The sequence below is a fragment of the Phragmites australis genome, chromosome 1, assembly GCF_958298935.1.
Source record: "Phragmites australis chromosome 1, lpPhrAust1.1, whole genome shotgun sequence".
Lineage (NCBI taxonomy): Eukaryota > Viridiplantae > Streptophyta > Magnoliopsida > Poales > Poaceae > Phragmites > Phragmites australis.
In genome coordinates this window covers 47,068,629-47,087,124 of record NC_084921.1, presented here as the reverse complement: position 1 = coordinate 47,087,124, position 18,496 = coordinate 47,068,629, and the positions used below count along the sequence as shown (strand labels likewise).

The window sequence follows — 18,496 nt, the reverse complement described above, 5'->3', positions numbered from 1 at the left end:
CGGCGCTAAGCTTCGATACTCGCAAGTGTCGAAGTTGTTATATGCAGTCTTGATGTCTTTCCAGAAGCTACAACACTATTTCCAAGTGCACAAGATCACCATCCTGACGACGTACCCACTGTAGGATGTCATACGCAATAGGGAGGCTATTGGACGAATCGCGCAATGGGCAGTTGAGCTCAATGAATTCGATGTCGGATATATACCACGCATAAAGTCACGATTACTAGCAAAATTCATCGCCGAATGGACAAGAGTTGAAGAAATAAGGCCAAGTGTGGTCGACGACCACTGGACGCTTTTCTTCGATGGATCACTCACACTTCAGGGCTTGAGGGCTGGCATTGTACTCAAATCTCCAATATGCGATAAACTCAGGTACGTTGTGAATTATATTTTAAAGCTTTCAATAATGTCACAGAATATGAAGGACTGGTAAACGGGCTCCACATGGCTGCATCACTTGGAATTAGGCGACTTCTCGTGAAAGGGGACTAACAACAAGTCGTAAACCAAGTTCAAAAAGAGTACTACTGCTAAGACGAAAACATGGTAGCATACTTGAACGATGAGCGAAAGCTCAAGGAAAAGTTTGAATGAGTAGAGATAATGCACATCGGGAGGGGTGATGTCGGAGGGTTAGCTCATATCGCAGGGATCCTGAGGGACCCCTTTTTAGAGATTCGGCCAGGGGGATGATTCTGAATAAGTTTGCCGGAGAAATAAATAGATATGAATGCAATGGCAGGTGGCGGGTAATGATCTGATGCAGAAAAGAGTAAATGCGCTGGGAGGATTTTTAGACATGTTCGGGCCGCACTGCGCGTAACACCCTACTCCTGTGTGGATGCTATAAATACCTTGAGAATGTCTCTCGGAAATATGCTAGTTACAAGAATGTCTGTCTATCCTAAAGCCTTGGGCTCCTTGTTCTTCGGTTTCTATGCTCGTACGAAGGTGTTCTTCGATCTCTGTTGGACTCGGTTGGCTCTGTGTGCGCCTCTGTGTTCGAGCTTGTTTTCATCGTAGACTGAGTTCGATCTCTCTTTCTGTTCGAGCTGCCAGCGGCTTTAAATACCCGCCGATGGTAGCGTGCCCCAAAAAGGAGGGCACGAGTTCCAAGGCGCCATAAATGGAAAGGGTGTCATCATGGCCTCTGCGCGAAGTGACGGGGGTTGAAAATGCGCCCCGCGCCCGGTCTTCAGTCGTCATGATGGCGCTGGAAACGGGCGCCATGGAGAGGGCCCACCGGGCAGCCGTAGAGCGGCCCGGCGTGCCTGCCCAATCTTGTTCGCCTGCCACAGCAGCGCGGCAAACGGAACGCCTCGGGCCTCGCGATGTTATCCCGAGGCGCACCGGATGGCGCGGGATGGGACCCATGCATTAAATGTCACCACGCCCTTCTGCCAGAGTATGGCAGGAGCTGACACCGAGCGTGGCGGGAGCAGTTGGAGGTGACAGGTCACGCGCACTCTTAAATGCGGCATCAGGCCTTTCACTGGCTGACACCTCATCACGTGACCCCTGTGGGGGCCACTGACGGGGGGCTTCCTAGATCGTCAGGGAATCGAGTGCTCGAGGGTCACTGTTCACCTCCCCGAGCACTCTCTCCCGAAAACGCCCTTTCTTGGTCCTCGGGAAACCGAGTGCTCGGGGGCCACTGTTCATGGCCCGAGCACTCTCTCCCGGTTTTGACTGTACGGAACCTTGGGGAACCGAGTGCTCGGGGGCCGTTTACCGCAGCCCCGAGCACTCTCTCCTGGAACTACCTTCCTTGGGTCCTCGGGGTACTCGGGTGCTCGGAGGTCATTGTTCACCTCCCCGAGCACTCCCTTCCCGGTCACTTAGTCTTACACAGATCATCGGAGAACCTGGGTACTCGGGGGCCACTGATTGTGGCCCCAAGCGCCCTCTCCTGGGACTTAGTCTTTTTTACCTCGCGAAGATGACCCCGCGGGAGGGCGCCATATGGCGGACTGTTGGCCTGGCCTCGGGATTTGGGGACCCCTGGTTCCTGATTCACCGACAGGTGACAACTCTGTTGCCGATGAACTTGCTAGACTTGCTTCTTCCTGAGCTCTGGTATCCATAGGAGTCTTCGTTGAGAAACTCCTCAAACCATTTATCCCGACAGTTCGGCGAACAGATGCTGCTCTACTCTCCACTGGATTCATTCATCGAGTAGAGAGCCGAGGGCTACATCATATAATTTTGATTCGATGCTTTTGCTTCACTCTTTGTCTCTGGTTATCGCACCATTTAGAGAGCCAGAAACCATGTTTTGTGAATACTTATGCTCCATTCTATACTCGAGTTCAGTCATTTAGCGAAGAGATAGGGGCCACGTCAGGTATATTTTGATGCATATGCTCTACTCTCTGCCTTGATTATCACATCAAGTAGAGAGTCGGGAGTTACATCTCATACTTTTGATGCTACGACTTTACTCTTCACTCGATTCCGTCATAGAGTAGATAGTCGAGAGCTATAGAAACACATATCTTCAATGGTACATGTATGTCATTTTTCTACTCCTAGATCGACTAATCTTCTCCTCGACCATAGAGTCAGGTGCTACATAATAATACTATACTTTTTATAAATTTTGTATATGTCTTTTACAAAAAAAATTCTGATTTGCATTGACTGCTTTGGATAAGAGCCACTAGAGGCATATGTTAGGTTGATGACGGACAACTACACCTAATAAAGCATAATGGCACAAGATATTATTAGACATCTCACGCCTAATGGTATGAAGTTCTAGTTGATGACATGTATGTTCTTTGTCGAGTTCATGTTCGTACACTGGTCAAGCACACAAGTCAGTGAAAATTTGTAAAAGGTCATCATTATTTTCTATTTCTAGTTTTACACCAAGTCTTTTCCTTATTCTTGCGGTTGTCTCGAGTGGTTACTCGAGAGCCATGCATCTAACAATTTATCTAGTTTACGGATATTAATGAATATTCGATCAATAAGTCTTGAAGATAGTCTACACGCCTATGGATCAAGATTGCACCTACTCATGCTAATCTATTTCATCGATAAAGAAATAGTGAAAATAGCATGTTAGATAGGCAAAATATCAACAATATTTCATTGCAACCATCAGACAAAAATCCTACTACTCGACTAAAGAGAAAGCTCTGGTGATATCCATTTACAAGAACACCACTTGAAATTCCCCTCAAGGGATTTTATGGTCCTAGAAAGTCATGATAGGAAACTTTTAAGTACGTCATAATTGTCCGGGTGGTAAGCTGAGTTCACTCGGCGGAAGATAAGAATTCGACTAGGGTTGGTAACTTCGGGTATTGATGGTACGACTTTGAAGGTCATGCCCAATAGAATTGATATTTCTTTTGCCCAAGGAACAACTTCCCATTCTAGTGGCTCCCAAATATTATCACCGAATGCGTGAAGGGAAATCGGCATCAATGCATTATGCTCGGCTGGATCATCAATTTGTTCACCAACCTTTAGGAAAAATGTGTGAGACTCAGCCAAGAGCAGTCAAGAACCACTTAGACCAGTTTGCCAGATCTCAAACTCAGGCATCGATTATTCCAATGTCACCACAACTCCCGATGGATCACCCGAAACCACTTCATCCAAAAAAAATCCAAAATACGCTAACAAAACTTGCTACTAGAGATCTGACACCACTATGGCAGTCCATTGATAAGATAAACGTGCACTCCTTTCATCATCTGAAGATGAAAGTACGACATCCTTAGAACAATGATGATGAATAATTTCTCATCCTTTCGCACTGCGAACCTCAACAGGTTCACCTAGAACGCGTCGTAGGAAAGTGATGGGAGATTACAGAATCATTCGGTCACTTGGTTAATACCATGCCTTTGATCTGACACCCTCACTCGACGATGATCAAGAGTCCGTTCGAGGCCCCAATCAGCTCCCAGCTGTCGTTGACTAAACCTCGAAGATGAAGGTTAAAAACTGCTTCACTTCCTAGGCGATGGACCTCCACCAAGTCATCCTCGTGCACGAACGGTCCCTTCAAGATCCAAGAAGTAAATTTCGCCACTCTACGCACTCCACGCCATGAGGTGCAGACACAACGGAAGAAGGTGAAATCTTCTGGATGATGCGGTTTGTTGGAGATAGTGTCGAGCACCCTCAAAGGCAAAGTTGCCCAATCGGGAGTTTCTGCCATAAGATCCAAAGTGAAAGATGAAGTCTTTGAGTAGAAGGCAAATAATGGTGGATGAATTCGAAGGGCGAGACTAAAGAGGAGGCAACGATGCTAACACAATGACGGTGAAGTTCTCCCGTGAGATAATTAAATAGGCCATGCCACAAAATGAGACTCGAAAATTGCTTTCGCTTCGGATAAAAATTGTGGCACTTCGATCGACGTGAAAAGCAGGATGATAGCGTCGTGCAAATCTTTGCATGCTCGTATGCATTCTGGTTCCTATACACGTCGTTTCAAATTTTGAAATGTTTTTTTAACTCTACTCAGAGACGGATTTCGAGAAGTAAATATTACTGGTCCTTATTAAGTCTCGAGTATGGATAATAACAGGGCACTCGACCAAAAGTGTTTCCACTCGATACTCAGAATCGAGCCTCTCCTTATTCAATTCTTTCGAAAGTTCGATAAACCTTACTCGACCAAGCTTGAACTTGGCGGTACTCGAGTATGCGCTTGCAAAAATCCTCCCTGTTGAGTTAGAGTTAGGGAACTACTGTTGAATATTTAACTATATGGTATACACATAATAAGTGTATCATATACGGATGGGCGTGCTATATGCATATTTGACAACTGCGGATATTACAGAACTGAATCTACGATACTTGATACTCCGAAATCTAGAAGGTGTACACTAGAAAGGCTTCGATTGTTTATCTAACTCAAGAAGACTAGTATCTATAATAGATTTATCTACTTGAACGACAAGAGCTCCCTATAGATTACGGATGGATAAGATACGGTACATCACCCTTATATAAGGCGAGGACCCAAATCCCCCGGAGAGGAGTTCTTTTTTTTCGGCTACTCAAGGCAAGCATCAGAACCTTAAAAAAAAACTCAATGATATTAGCCTTATGTTAGACTTAGATCTAATCTACTTATTGTAATAGGTTGCTCATATTGCTCGTACTTGAGTAAATACATATACATAACCATCCACCGGAACCTATATACATCATGTGTGTCTCGCTTTATGTTCGATCTCTTATTCACAAAGATAACACTATTATTTTTCGAATACATTGTCAATAAGAAATTATAAAAAAAAGCAGGGTAAGTTTGTCAAAAGGAAAGGAAAAAACAGCGTTAGCTGAAAATGCACATCTCCTCTGGCTTAACGCACTGTACCGATCAGGCAAAAAAATTCAAAAAAATGGCCCATGCAGGTCTCGAACCTGCGACCTTCGCGTTATTAGCACGACGCTCTAACCAACTGAGCTAATAGGCCGGCGTTGCTCCTAAGTGGATCATAGTTGTTTTATCATAATATGATATTGCGTAGGTGTATTGGACAGGTATAATACAATACCATTAAGTTTGATGCGGGCCAGGAGGAAAATGCCAACTGGGCTTCCTTCTTTGTGCTGCTGTTTTTAAACTTGGTTCATCAATTGTAAAAACATGACAGCAATTGCAAAACCTTGTTCAACAATCTCTTAAATCTATCAACAGTTTCCAAAACCTAGTTCAACAATTTTTTAAACCTAGTTCAACAATTTCTAAAACGTGCCAACAAATTTGAGACCTAGTTCAACAATTTTTAAAACCTAGTTAAAAAATTAAATCTAGTTCAACAATATATGAAACATGCCAACAAACATTGATACTTAGTTCAGCAATTTTTTAAACCTAGTTAAAAAAATTTAAATCTAGTGCAACAGTTTCTAAAACATGCCAACAAATGTTGAGACCTAGTTCAACAATTTCTGGAACATGTTAGCAACTTTTGAAGTCTAGTTCAACAATTTTTTAGACCTAGTTCAATAATTTTTTAAACCTAGTTCAACAATTTTTTGAACCTGTCAATAGTTTCAAAAACCTTTCAATATTGTTTTAGCCAAGTGCTCAATTATTTTATTTTTATTTTTCCGTGCGTGGGCTAAATATTCAAAGCAGGCTTAGCTCACGGCCCAACGCGCAATCGGAGGTGAACCAGGCCACGACAAAAAAAAAAGTCAGCAGTCGGGCCATTAACGATGCAGCGCGCGGAAGGAGAAGAGCAGCCCATAGACGGACAGCGAGTCGAGCCCCTTAACAGAAATAGAAATCCTTAACGTTAACCGAATAGCAAAATATGGAATGTATTGTAATAGAAAAGAGTGATTAAAGATACGCTTTGGAGACCCTGCATTAACCAAAATGTTTTTTCAAAACATTTGTGACCAAAAGTATGTGACCGGAGGAAGTGCCAGCAACTTCCGCATAACAGCAACCCAAAAAAAGATAAGAAGTTCAAACGAGGCGCTCTTGCACACAACGTGGGCACGGGACAGATATCTTCAATGAGAATCATTTACCAAATAACATCACTAGCAAAGTTATCACAGGAAGCACAAGTCATCTCATAGCGGTGATGATAGACTGACGAACCACAAGGGATGGAAGAACATAACGGCCCAGAAATAATTTCTTGGGACAACACCACAATCGTCTGCATTTAAGTAGTGAATACGGGGCTTGTTTTCATCCCATGGCATACTTCTGTGTCCAGCTGCGGGCCGTTGCCTCGTACTTAGGCCGGTCCGTCTTGTACATGTGAGCAATCTCGGGGACAAGAGGGTCGTCTGGGTTGGGGTCGGTAAGCAGCGAGCAGATGGAAAGCAAAACCTGGAACATACAAAAGACTTGGCAGTTAGTGGCGCAAGTACACATTTGTACAGTTAGCAGTGCAGCCAAGCATTAGTGCATATGTTTTCTTACGTACAGATTAGTACATATGCAGTGATTGGATTGATAATGAATAAGAGAGCTTAAAATGAGAGTTCTACTGTTAATTGATGTTCCTGTCCAAGTTGAAGGTGTATAAGTAGTCAAGTACAGAGCAACAGAACCATACAAAGAAGATAACTATGTCTGGCATTTTTCGAATACATATTCTTTTTTGTAGAGTTTGCAAAAGTTTAAACCAAAATAGAGGCTTGCACTTGATATTCTGCTATAATATGCTGATAACATAAACAATAAATAACACCGCTGCCATGTCATTTTTGTTCTGAAGCATTAGAGTATGGATTAACAGCATTGAATTCCCACATAAAGATTATTACCAGGTGGCAAAGAATTACAATTTCAACTTACAATAAGCAATAGCATTCATCAAATGTCATGATACGTTAACAATTGATGATAATACAAAGCAATGCAGTAAGAGGGGTAACTCATCAAGGAGATATATTTGTTGACAGGCATTTATGAATCATTTACTATGCATGCATCATAATAGAAAAGTGGTACTGAAGTTTTGTGGCAGCACCTTAGAGATTGTCAAAGCAGGGCTCCACTGCTCCTTAAGAATATCGAGACATATGCTTCCGTTGCTATTGATGTTCGGATGGAAGACCTTTGTCTTAAAAGATACCTAAATAGTTCGACAAAAGTGATCTCAGATTCACTGCTTAGTTCAACAAAAGTGATCTCAGATTCACTGCCACTGAAGAACATTGAAGATAAAAAAATACATCAGTAGAATAATGATAAAGTATATAATGACTTATTTCTAAGACCAGAGAAATACAAGGATTTAGTTGATCCTGCATATCAGAATTTAGGGGTGAGCATACATAAGATAAGTAGCATTGTTACATTCATGAAACATGGAGAGACAAACATGAACATCCTTCATAACAACACATTGCACAAGAGAAAAATGATTTAGAATAATACTGCAGCTAACCTTTGGAGGCTTGAAGGGGTAGTCCGGCGGAAAATGAATGTTCACTAAGAAAACACCTCCGGCATATGGACTATCAGGTGGACCCATGATGGTTGCCTGCCAGTGGAACATATCCTCACCAGCAGGACCTAAATAAATAGAAACCTATAGTTCATGAATTCCAAAGTTTGCAAGCAAAGGGTAAAAAGCAAGACCAAAGATGGCATCATTGCTCACGACTGGTGAAATTAGATTTTTTTTTTTTTACTTAAATAAAGAAAAGTAATCTGCTCTGTTTTGGATGCCTCTTTTTGAAAATCAAACATCAACATTAACTATTACAACATGATACGTAAACAAGATGGAAACTGATACATTCTCCTGGAGCAATACTGGTGTGGTGAATAAAATTGTACATATAAATAAATCTGTGATTACAACAAATTGCATTCAGAAGCAAATGACAAAAAAACAGTAATAAAGATATACAGAATTTATTTCCAAACGAAGCAGCATCTTAAGATGGATTCCTGGGAGAACCACACCCCTGAATAATTCCAGTTTAGTTATGGTCACTCAAAAGTACAGAATATGGCAGCTAAAAATATTGGGAAATGACCTAACAAAAAAAAATCCAATAGCATACTAAAGGTTTCCTATTATGAGCTTGTACCCTGTAATTCAATCAGAGATGAACTGGTTAATTAGTATCCACAAAGTTCACATATGTACAATGTTCAGATACAAACCCTGTGGCATCATTCATTAATTCACCAATAAATTGAGCTCATACCTGCACTGCATGATGTTGGAGGGTCTTTTTGCAAGTCCTTTAGTTCCTTGAGGATACGTTTTGATGCCATGATAAGCCCCTGCTTTCATCACATTTGCATATTGTAAGTAGTTAGTTCTAAATGATAAATTCAAGAGTTTAAAACAAGTTTCAGGCTACTAATGCATATATCAAATAAACTGGCAGCATGTGTAATAAAAAGAGCAAAGCAGCAGGCACTTTTTTTACGAGTATAGGCTCGGCCACTGCCTCATCCTAAGTAATCCAGACGCTAACACTTCAACTTATGTGGATCCACAATATCTAACCAGAACCTGTCCCTCGTCAAATAAAAGCACAAAAGCCATCTATCAGGCATCAATTAGACCGATAAGGCTACCAGTTTTGAACTTATATATTGTATGAATTATGATAGCATGAACCAATATGGCAATATACGCGCACGACAACCTGTGGACGTCAGATCAACCCCTCACGCTGCTAAACCTAGGGCCGACTTAACGTGAGGCGTGCAAGTCTAGTTAAACCCCACAAAATTTTCGGAAAATTAACCGATATTAGCAATCCACCAGGCAGCATACAAATCCGCAACAAACTGAACGTACCAATCGCAGACACGAACATTGGAATTTCAGGGCTCACAACACAGAAAAATATTCTACAGGATCAAACAATCGATCCGCCCAAACAATCTAGTGCCTCCTAACCAAACAAAACAAGGAATCGACTCCAGTCCGGGATGGATCTCCAATCCACGCCGGTCCAGGCGGGGCGGGGACAACGAGGACGCCTACGAAAGAAGAGAGGGAATCGTAGTTGCGGCGGAAGGGCTACCTGGATCTGGATCGAAGCGCGTCCGGCGCGGAGGGCGGAGAAGAGCCTGCGGAGTTGGGGAAGGAATGGTGGTGGTTTTCGGCCTCGGTTGGTGAGTGGTGAACCGGATATGCAAAGGTGGGTCGGGCGGGGGCAGTTCGGGAATACCCGGCGGATTGGCGCGCGTCGGTTTTTTTCCACAAAGTATAACAAAATAAAAGTAAAAAATTAAATTCACTATTTTTAGATATCTCAATATTTATTTATGAATTTATCAATATTTAACACATTCATTTAATTGTAGGGAAAATAGTGATACTTTCATGTATGCACATAATTTTAACATGTAGATGACAATAATAGAAACCTAAATAAATTTGTTTTATATTTTTTGAGTTTTAAATATTTTTCTATGCATTTTAGATTATTTCAGCAGATTTATCAATATAACTATTATTCCTTTCGCTATTTTTCGGGAATTTGCAAAAAAAATTATGTATACGTATATATATACAGATATGTATATGTATGCATATATATACATACACATATGCTCACGTATATATATGTGTATATGTACACACGTGAGACTTACATGAACAATACCTACAGTAATTTAATCAGAATTGTTTTAGTTTTGGGGCTTTTAATATATGTAATAGATACCATATGTAATGTTGGCTTGTATTTTTGGGAACGAAGAATTTCCTGCAAAAAATGGTGTGTTTTCAAGTTACTCTCTCCCATTATAAATACATGTATTTTAGATAAGACACATCTTTAATACATAATTTAGACTACTATTTTTATTAAAATATATTTATTAAATTTATTAAATTTGGGATATTGTTAGTCAAAAGTTTTAAAAATGTAAGCAATTTTTTTAAACGACGAGTATTTATGACCGGAGAAAATAATACGATAAACAACGTATACATATCTTTCGTATTTACACAAGTGCATCCAAATTTTATTTGTTTCTTTATTTTTCATTAGGTGTGGGCCTCCTAAGAAGCGGAGCGTGACGTGGAATTAAGCAAGGTCCATTCTATCCGAACATATTTGAGTTTTTAGCAAGAGATGATCTTGGGTCCGATGCCGTTCTCCTCCTTTCCGGCAGATCCCACCGACGCCGCAAGTTCATGCCTAAATCTGTTGATGTGCCACCATATTTTCATGCATGTCAGGATCTGTTTTTTTTCTTATTAGAGTTGATTTTGTTGATCAGTGTATACATGCTTGTTCTAATTCCTATGTATCAGTTTGTAAAATCGTTTGACAAGTTGGCTTATTTTGTTTCTTAAAAAAGATGATTATGATGGTATTTTACATGCAAAATGAGCAATAGGAATGGCAACGGCTTGAATCTAAGTTCGGATGGAGCAAAATCACATCTAACTTAGAACTATTAGTATCAATACGACTTCAGCCTGAAAAGATGAAAACGGAACGGGAGTTCCGTCCCGGTGCCGTACCTGTTTTTTCAGTTCGTTTTTATTTTTTTCCGTTTCCATCTATCCTGTTTTCGTTTCCGTCCAGCTGAAAAAATATGAAAGTGAAAATAGTAAGGATTTTCCCAATCATTTTCATCTATTGTCACCCTACACTCACTTATGTCTTTAGTTGAGACTTATCACTTATGTTTATTATATGCTCGATTATTGAGTTAAGATTTATGTGGTTCTTATTTAGAGGGGTACAAAACATGACGTACATAACCCACTTACATCACACTCATGCCTAACACACGTACATGCGTGCATGTCCTAAGTATACACGTTACAGATATATTCTCGCTAAACGGGTACGTGTGTGCATACCCCTAAATATTAAGGAAAAATCCCGATGAGGCTCGTGGGTTGATCCTAGGGATCGAACCCACGACTGGTCGTCCCTGTCAGTCTGCCACTGAGAGCGAACCAACCGAACTACTGCTCGGTTCTAAGGCTTATGTTGTTTATCTTTGTATCTTGTATTGTTTGAATCAAATATTGATAAAAAATAATATGTCATGTGAATTGAAAAATCATGACATTTTTTTTACTGTAATGCGACTTACTGATTGGATTAGTTCATTAAACTTATTAATTCAATGTTATTTGAAGATAATGTTAAACTTATATATGTTGATATGTCTTCGTGGTTCTGTAGGTCGGTATTTCAATTTTGTGTTTTCGAATTCTGATCGATATCGGCATTTTCTCGATTGGATTGGTTTGTTTTCGACCATCCGATTATGTCCGATCGTTTTTGTTTTTTTCCGTTCTCACTATCCCGTTTTTTTTTTCGTCTGATAGAGAAAATACAAAAATAAAAACGATTAGAGAGTTTTTCCGACCGTACCTATCCGTTTTCTTCCCTATCGTCTGATGCCTGTAGGGTTTTAGCCGATCGACACAACATAGGGGCGTGGGTGCGTGGCGGCGTGGGCATGGGCGCCTGGTAGCCGCGAGGCAAGGCGACGGCGACGTGGGCAATAGGCGCGAGGCGAGGTGATGGTAGGCGACGGCAGCGTGGCGAGAGGCAAGTTAACGGTGGCGATGGCAGCGACGTGAGTCACGAGGCAACGGGTGGCATGAACACTTGGCGGTGGCTGACAGACTGAGGAGTCAGATGATGGATTGATGTTCGGGTTACTGTCTTAGGCTAGTCCATCTAGGCATACGCTGCGTGCTACTGGCTGACTAGACTAACTAGGCTATAACTAGTGTTTCGGGCGAATAGTTGGACATCCACAGATAAAAAATAAAATCTAAACACGATCCGACCCGACGGACCTATGAGTGAAAAGTAAAATCCGATCCTAGACCCGTAAGATACAGAACTCATAGATATCCAAAATCACATATCTAATTGTCATTCCTATGAGCAGGAACACTGTCAAACCGGCTTTTATTTTAGTAGGGTGTTAGAAAGAAGAGCCGGATCTCCTTGCCCTTCGCCAGGCGCGCACGGCGTCCAACGCCGATCGCCACGTGAAATTGCGACCCCGCGCATCAATGCCGTCACGACTGCCCCCAACCCCAACCAAGCACGCCTCGTGGACGTGGAGGCGCACGCCGCTGCAGCCTTCCTGCGACCGCAATCACGCGGCGCGTCATGACTCGTGGGGCTGGCCCAGGCGACGCCGCCGCCGAATCGGTGGCCGGCTGGGTGGGGGCGGCAAATGACGGCAACTCGAGGTGTGTGTCTGCGCGCGCGCGCTCGCGTCCCCCCTGCGCAGCGGACGGACGAGGCAACACGTGCCGGGCACGGCCGGCAGATGTATGCGCCTCGATGCAGCGGCCGTCCTGCTGCCCACGGGCCACGGCGTTTTCAGTAGTTGAGAGGTGCTGCAGCCGCCGGGTCGCCATGACGAATCGCTTTCCCCCGTCATGTACTCAAGTTGTTGGAAGCTATCTCGAGGGCCAACACATGCACCTCTGACCACCAGGTAACTCTAGGAGCTACGGTACATCCAGCTGCAAGCTGTTGCTACTTGCCACCCTCTACGCAATAAGGCAATAACTTTGTTTGGTGTGATCTTTTCTAGCAGCTACGAGCCAAAAATCCTCTGGACAAATGAGCAGAGGAAAGAGGCATCACGTCCACATTCACACAGAGCACGGCTAACTCTCTGATTATGATGAGTGGCACAAGGAAAATTCGGTTCATTGATCACGCTTCAGACATTCTGTCAAATACGGAACATCACCCTTTGAAAATCAGAAGAGGTACTGATTAAACTCAAGCTAAACAATCGCTGGGATTATCAGATCACTAGCGTTAAGAATGCACAAAAAAATTACTGAAAACGACCTGGAATCAACAGAAACTGCGGTAGGCAGGCGGTTATCAACTTTGCTGAATCTCTATAAGTAACTATGCAACCTAGCTACCGATGCTAAACTATCCTGTTTTCTCATGGCGCTTGGACAGTCTCATCCTTCGGCTGCTCCTCCAGGGGCGTCCTTGTCCCTGACGAGTAGGAGTTCCGGATCTCCATAATCCTCCTGATCACCTCCTCCATTTTCGGCCGCTGATCAGGGACAATGCCGACGCACGCCATTGCAACCTGGAGCATCTGAACCATCTCATCCTCGATGTTGGGATGCCTTAACAACTCCACATCGAAGACCTCAGCGGTCCATTCTTCTCGAACCACAGACTGCACCCATCTTGGAAGGTGCTCGATAGAATCCTCGCGTCCCGGAGATCTGAGAGGGGCTTTTCCAGTTAGCATTTCCAGGAGCAAAACACCAAAGCTGTAGACATCAGATTTCTGAGTTGACTTCTTAGTCTCAAGGACTTCTGGTGCACGGTACCCAACAAGCCGTGCGGGAGTCTGTGGAATGGTCATGAGTTGTGCCAAGCCAAACTCAGAGACACAACCATCGAGGTTCTGTGATAGAAGGATGTTCGATGCTTTGATGTTGCCATGGATGAACTTCCCACCTCCCTCAGCATGAAGATGAGCAATACCACGAGCTGCATCAAGAGATATCTTTACTCTTGTCTCCCAGTCCAATGGAGCTCTTCCAGCAGCTTTATTCCCTGAAAGTAGTTACAATGAACCACAAACGTGTCATTTCATTTCAACAGTCGACACAAACTATACACACTCTCATCAACCAATATTGATGCTTCTGGCATAAGGTAGCGCACATCACAGCACAATATTAAATGCTTGAATCACATTGAGATGATTACATTAAGTGCTAATGCCATGCGTTTTCTAACCCATGGTTCAGAAAAAAAAAAAGGTAAAAGGAGAATAACTAGGGCAAATGGTGAGGAGTTTACATGATTCAGTAGTTCTCTATATGACCTCACAAGGAGAAAACACAAACTATGACACTAATATGTAACAAATAGATCAGTGTGCTGTGTCTCAAATAAAGGTAGAGGTTGACATCAGGTTACCCTATCTTACTAAGAAAAAATGCAAAAGTTTGGAAGATGATGGAGGCCAAATAAATTCACATATCTACAGAGCTAGTTCCTAATGGCTAATTGATAGATACTGAGGGAATCACCTAGTTTTTTAATTAAAGTATTAAACTTCAAGAGAAACGACAGAATACAGAGGTTCACAAGAAATAATTAGTGTTGTCCCGCACCCACTATTAGCATTCTGATTCATTGCATAACAGTAAAATTAAATTTATAGTTTCAGTTTCGTGATTTTCTGCTATGGCTTTAATGACCTTGAACTGGTGCACATATTAGTCAATACTGAATTAGCCAATTTCCTGGATTCAACACTGAGGACAGTGTTGAACAGGTTAGAAGAGAAATAAGTGCTAACTTGTAATAAGATCATCAATAGTTCAAAGAGGCAACATAAAGAGCATACCGTGCAAAACAGCAGCAAGGCTACCAGACTGGACATAGTCATACACCAATAGCTTCTCATCCTTGGAGTAGTAGTAAGCACGCAACGGAACAACATTTTGGTGTTGGCCAACCCTGCCAATTATCTCCATCTGCTGTTCGAAGTCCTTGCCCATCACCACTTCCTTCAATCTCTTGACCACAACTGTGGTGCCATCCTCAAGAACAGCTTTGTAGGTGGTTCCATAACTTCCTTTTCCAAGAACTTCAGCAGAAGCTCTCAGCAAATCCTCCAAGTCAAAATTATACGAACTGCCCTCGAAGAAAACCAACTTATTCCTCTCTGCTTCCTGAACACCACTGCTGTAGTCTTCCTTAGGGTTTTCTGCCCTACCGGCTGCAACAGATTTTCCTTTGGATGAAGCTGTGGTAGGTTCAGTGCGTTTCGTTCTCTTGAAAATACATATCAAGAGCACAAAAATCAAAATAAGCAACAATACCCCTCCTCCAGCAGCAATTGCAATTATCACACCTGTGCTGATCTTTTTCCAGAAGCTCTTCTTGGTCTTGCTGGGTGATTGTGGTGATACTGGAGAAGGAGAAGGTGCGGTTCCAGAACATGATTCCAATGGAAACCCACAGAGAAAAGCATTCCCCAAGAAGGAACTTGCTGGGAATTTCTGCAGGGAAGGCGGGATGGGCCCACTAAGGTTATTGTTGCTCAAATTCAAATGTCTCAATTTGGGGAGTTGGAGATCAGGGATGGGTCCAGAAAGTGAGTTGTTCTGGAGAAGCAACGCAGTAAGTTGAGTGAGATTTTGCACTTTTAATGGAATTTCTCCATCAAAAGTGTTGTATGATAGGTCCAGGAATGTTAAACTGGAAGAGAGTGAAGTTGGTATGATTCCAGATAGGTTATTATGCTGAAGGTAGAGGGAGTGGAGGGCAGGAATAGATCCTACATCAGGAGGGAGGTCAACAGTAAGGCGATTGGACCGAAGGCTCAACACCTCCAGGGCATCAAGTTTTCCAAGAGTGTCCGAGGGTATTGGACCAAAGAGTCCTACAGCAGGTAGGCGTAGTGTGTGTACGCGGCTCTTATCTGGTGTGCATGTCACCCCCACCCAAGAAGAGCAGACAGGAGTGGTGGAGCTCCAATTGAGCTTTCTGCCATGAGGCAGTGATGCGGCAAATGCAAGAAGAGCCTGCTTGTCAGAGTTTAGATCAGCACTTTTAGCATGAGGCATGCTTGCGAAGAGGAAGGAGATAGCCACAAAAGCTATAACTGTAAGATGTTGCATGGTTGAGACTTGCTGGAAGAGAATTGGATTCAGCACAATTATACAAGCTTTCCCATCAACACATCACTCCTCTAGCAGCAGAGAAAAAAAAACAGAGGTTAGCAAAAACGGCACAAAAAATCAAGGTCATAATTCATAAAGAGGAGTTGAGGATAAAGCATGACGCATAAACTGTTGCCCTTAGATATACTTTCATCACTAACTTCCTAATAAGAAAAACATATGCTCAAGAGATCTTGAGGAAAGATGAGAGGAGAAATTCTTCCACACTATCTTGATGATGCTGTAGAAAATAATAAATTAAAATTAAAAAAATGTAAAAGAGAACTGCAAAATGGATAGGTGGGATGTTTTCTTGCATTAACAGTCTGCCAGAAGCATCTACCTATAGTTTCCAAAGCAAGGCCTCAGCTTAGATCATTTTAAAGACAGACTCCTAGGCCAGCTAACAAATAGTATATATTCTATCACAAAAACAACTCTAATGGCCTAAACCAGACTTTGGCACACTAAAATTACATAAAGTTACAGCATTGGCCCCAATAAACAACAAACAGTGTACCTTGTAGGCTTGTACAATACGGCAATTTCCTTGGGAGTTTAAGGGCAGCATTGAGAGCTACCCAAGTTGTACCTAGCTATGCTATGATTCCGCATAAACAATAATAATTCGCTTTGGCAACTGGAGTTATCATGATTAGAGCATAACACTTGTTGGAATAAAAGAAAATAAAAACAAGATTGAAGTGCTTCCTAGTGAGCATACTATACAGGGCACTTCATATATCTCGTCAGTATGCACCCCTCTGAGAGGAAAAACACATGCCTCGAGTGTCTTTTCCTGTAGTCTCAACCATAAGATTACCATTAAACTAACCTGCCATGGTTTATCTTCCTATTTTTAAACAGGGCAGTTGGGATTGGGATCAGGAGCATATGACAAAAGCAAACCACCCATAGTACATCAGAAAGTAGCCATCACTCATCAGTCAAGAGACGCCTTTTTATAAAGCACACACCTTATTATCTTAACAAATTACTTCATTAGCCACTGTTCCCAAGCACTGGCATTTTTTAGATAATGCCGAGTACTGGAAATAGGAATATCTAACCATCATAAATAAAACGGAGGCAGATAATGCCAAGAACTGTTTCGCTAAAGTCTCTCAATGGGAAAACTGCTAGGTCCCTTGCATGGAGGTGATCTCTCTAATGTACCAGCGCATAGTACCCGCATTATAGCTCACCTAACCTTGCATCTACACCTGATGCAGTGGTGCAATTGCGTTCTGAAGAACCAAATGCTTACCAAAAGTGATGGCACAGATACTAAAGGCTAGGACATAAAACGAAAGCTCTCTGATGCAATGCAAGAAACGAAAGGAGAAAAGACGGGAGCTGTAGACTTTTGGTGGGAAGGTGGGGTCTGGGATAAATTAATGCCGGTGTCCATGGGGCACGCCATAAGCAAATCCATATCGACCGTACAACCCATTGTGAACTCAGTAAATTTCATTTTGCCACTGCCTCAACCACACAAACAAAATTTACACAACAGTAGTAGAAACTTTCTTCCATATAAAAAAGGGGTTATTAGCGCATCTAGGAAAGACAAGAACAAGAACTAATCACTCCAGAGAGTACGAAGATGATCGAATGGCTATTTAGTTAATAACTTAATGGAAGATTCAAACTACACAACTCTTCAGGAACTAAAAATATAGGTCAATTTCTCCTCTTCTGAAGAAAAATTGGGAGCAGCAACCAACTACTCACATTTTATCAAACCCCAACCTGTGATTTGTTGCAGAAGGGGCGAGCGCAACAAACTACATTGCAGTAATCTTAATCTACAAGAACCCATATACCCATAACTAAATTATCTTCCAAAGGAGGGACTGAACCCAGCCGAGTTTCCAAATTTCGGCACCGAATTCGAACCACGAAAGAAACGATTACAGAAAAAGAATAAACGTGCCTCAAGAACAGAGAGGGTCCCAAACCTTTGGCGAGCAGAAGTCAAGAAACGGCCGCCTCCCACTCTCCCTCCTGCGCCTTCCGCCTCAAGATCCAACCTTCGACCAGAATCACGCGAGGAAGACGCCGATCGAGAGCCGGGACCACGACTCAGCCCGATCTGCCCCCGGGGAAGGCCAGCATTGCGCCGAGGCGCCGCGGAGAGCCTCGGCGGGAGCCCACGCCGGCCACCACTCGCTCCTCCTCCTCCTCCTCGTCGCTGGAGACCCGGGAGCTCACCGCGACTGAGCTGTTTTCTCGTGCGCCTCTGTGCAGAGTGTCGGGCTGTGTGGTGAGAGACTGAGAGGTGTGGACGCAGCCTGGAGTGAGAGAACTGGAGCGTGGTGCGCGCAGGCTGCGCGTCACTGTGTGCATATTTG

At 42.8% G+C, this 18,496-nt stretch overlaps 2 protein-coding genes and 1 non-coding gene across 4 annotated transcripts; all 3 read right to left on the bottom strand.

Annotated features, from left to right (window-relative positions):
• Positions 1-5,382: 5,382 nt before the first annotated feature.
• TRNAI-AAU (transfer RNA isoleucine (anticodon AAU)) lies at positions 5,383-5,456 on the bottom strand. Its single transcript has one exon. It is a non-coding gene; the product is annotated as a tRNA-Ile (tRNA).
• A 1,046-nt stretch (positions 5,457-6,502) lies between these two features.
• On the bottom strand, positions 6,503-9,657 carry LOC133923273 (ubiquitin-conjugating enzyme E2-17 kDa-like). 2 transcript variants are annotated; one of them, XM_062368680.1, is made up of 6 exons: positions 9,508-9,586; positions 8,893-8,987; positions 8,674-8,752; positions 7,902-8,029; positions 7,482-7,586; positions 6,503-6,835 (listed from the first exon to the last, which is right to left on the bottom strand). In XM_062368680.1, exons 3-6 carry the CDS (start codon positions 8,741-8,743, stop codon positions 6,692-6,694), a joined length of 447 nt encoding a protein of 148 aa, XP_062224664.1. In that variant the 5' UTR covers positions 8,744-8,752; positions 8,893-8,987; positions 9,508-9,586; the 3' UTR covers positions 6,503-6,691. The 2 variants fall into 2 exon arrangements, with proteins under 2 accessions (XP_062224664.1, XP_062224669.1); XM_062368685.1 differs by lacking the exon at positions 8,893-8,987 and having other exon boundaries at positions 9,508-9,657.
• Positions 9,658-13,182: 3,525 nt separating this feature from the next.
• Positions 13,183-18,496, bottom strand: LOC133923264 (probable inactive receptor kinase At5g58300). The gene is made up of 3 exons (XM_062368672.1): positions 18,104-18,496; positions 14,822-16,171; positions 13,183-14,019 (listed from the first exon to the last, which is right to left on the bottom strand). Exons 2-3 carry the CDS (start codon positions 16,098-16,100, stop codon positions 13,388-13,390), a joined length of 1,911 nt encoding a protein of 636 aa, XP_062224656.1. The 5' UTR covers positions 16,101-16,171; positions 18,104-18,496; the 3' UTR covers positions 13,183-13,387.

What these genes read in the sequence shown, in the direction of transcription:
- LOC133923264 (XM_062368672.1), bottom strand. Translation starts at nt 16,100, where the DNA reads ATGCAACATCTTACAGTTATAGCTTTTGTGGCTATCTCCTTCCTCTTC. An exon ending in CCTTGCTGCTGTTTTGCACG is followed by an intron (nt 14,020 to 14,821) that starts GTATGCTCTTTA and finishes AACTACTTTCAG; the next exon opens with GGAATAAAGCTGCTGGAAGA.
- LOC133923273 (XM_062368685.1), bottom strand. Translation starts at nt 8,743, where the DNA reads ATGGCATCAAAACGTATCCTCAAGGAACTAAAGGACTTGCAAAAAGAC. An exon ending in TCCAACATCATGCAGTGCAG is followed by an intron (nt 8,030 to 8,673) that starts GTATGAGCTCAA and finishes CTATTTATTTAG; the next exon opens with GTCCTGCTGGTGAGGATATG. An exon ending in CTGCTTTGACAATCTCTAAG is followed by an intron (nt 6,836 to 7,481) that starts GTGCTGCCACAA and finishes TGTATGTTCCAG; the next exon opens with GTTTTGCTTTCCATCTGCTC.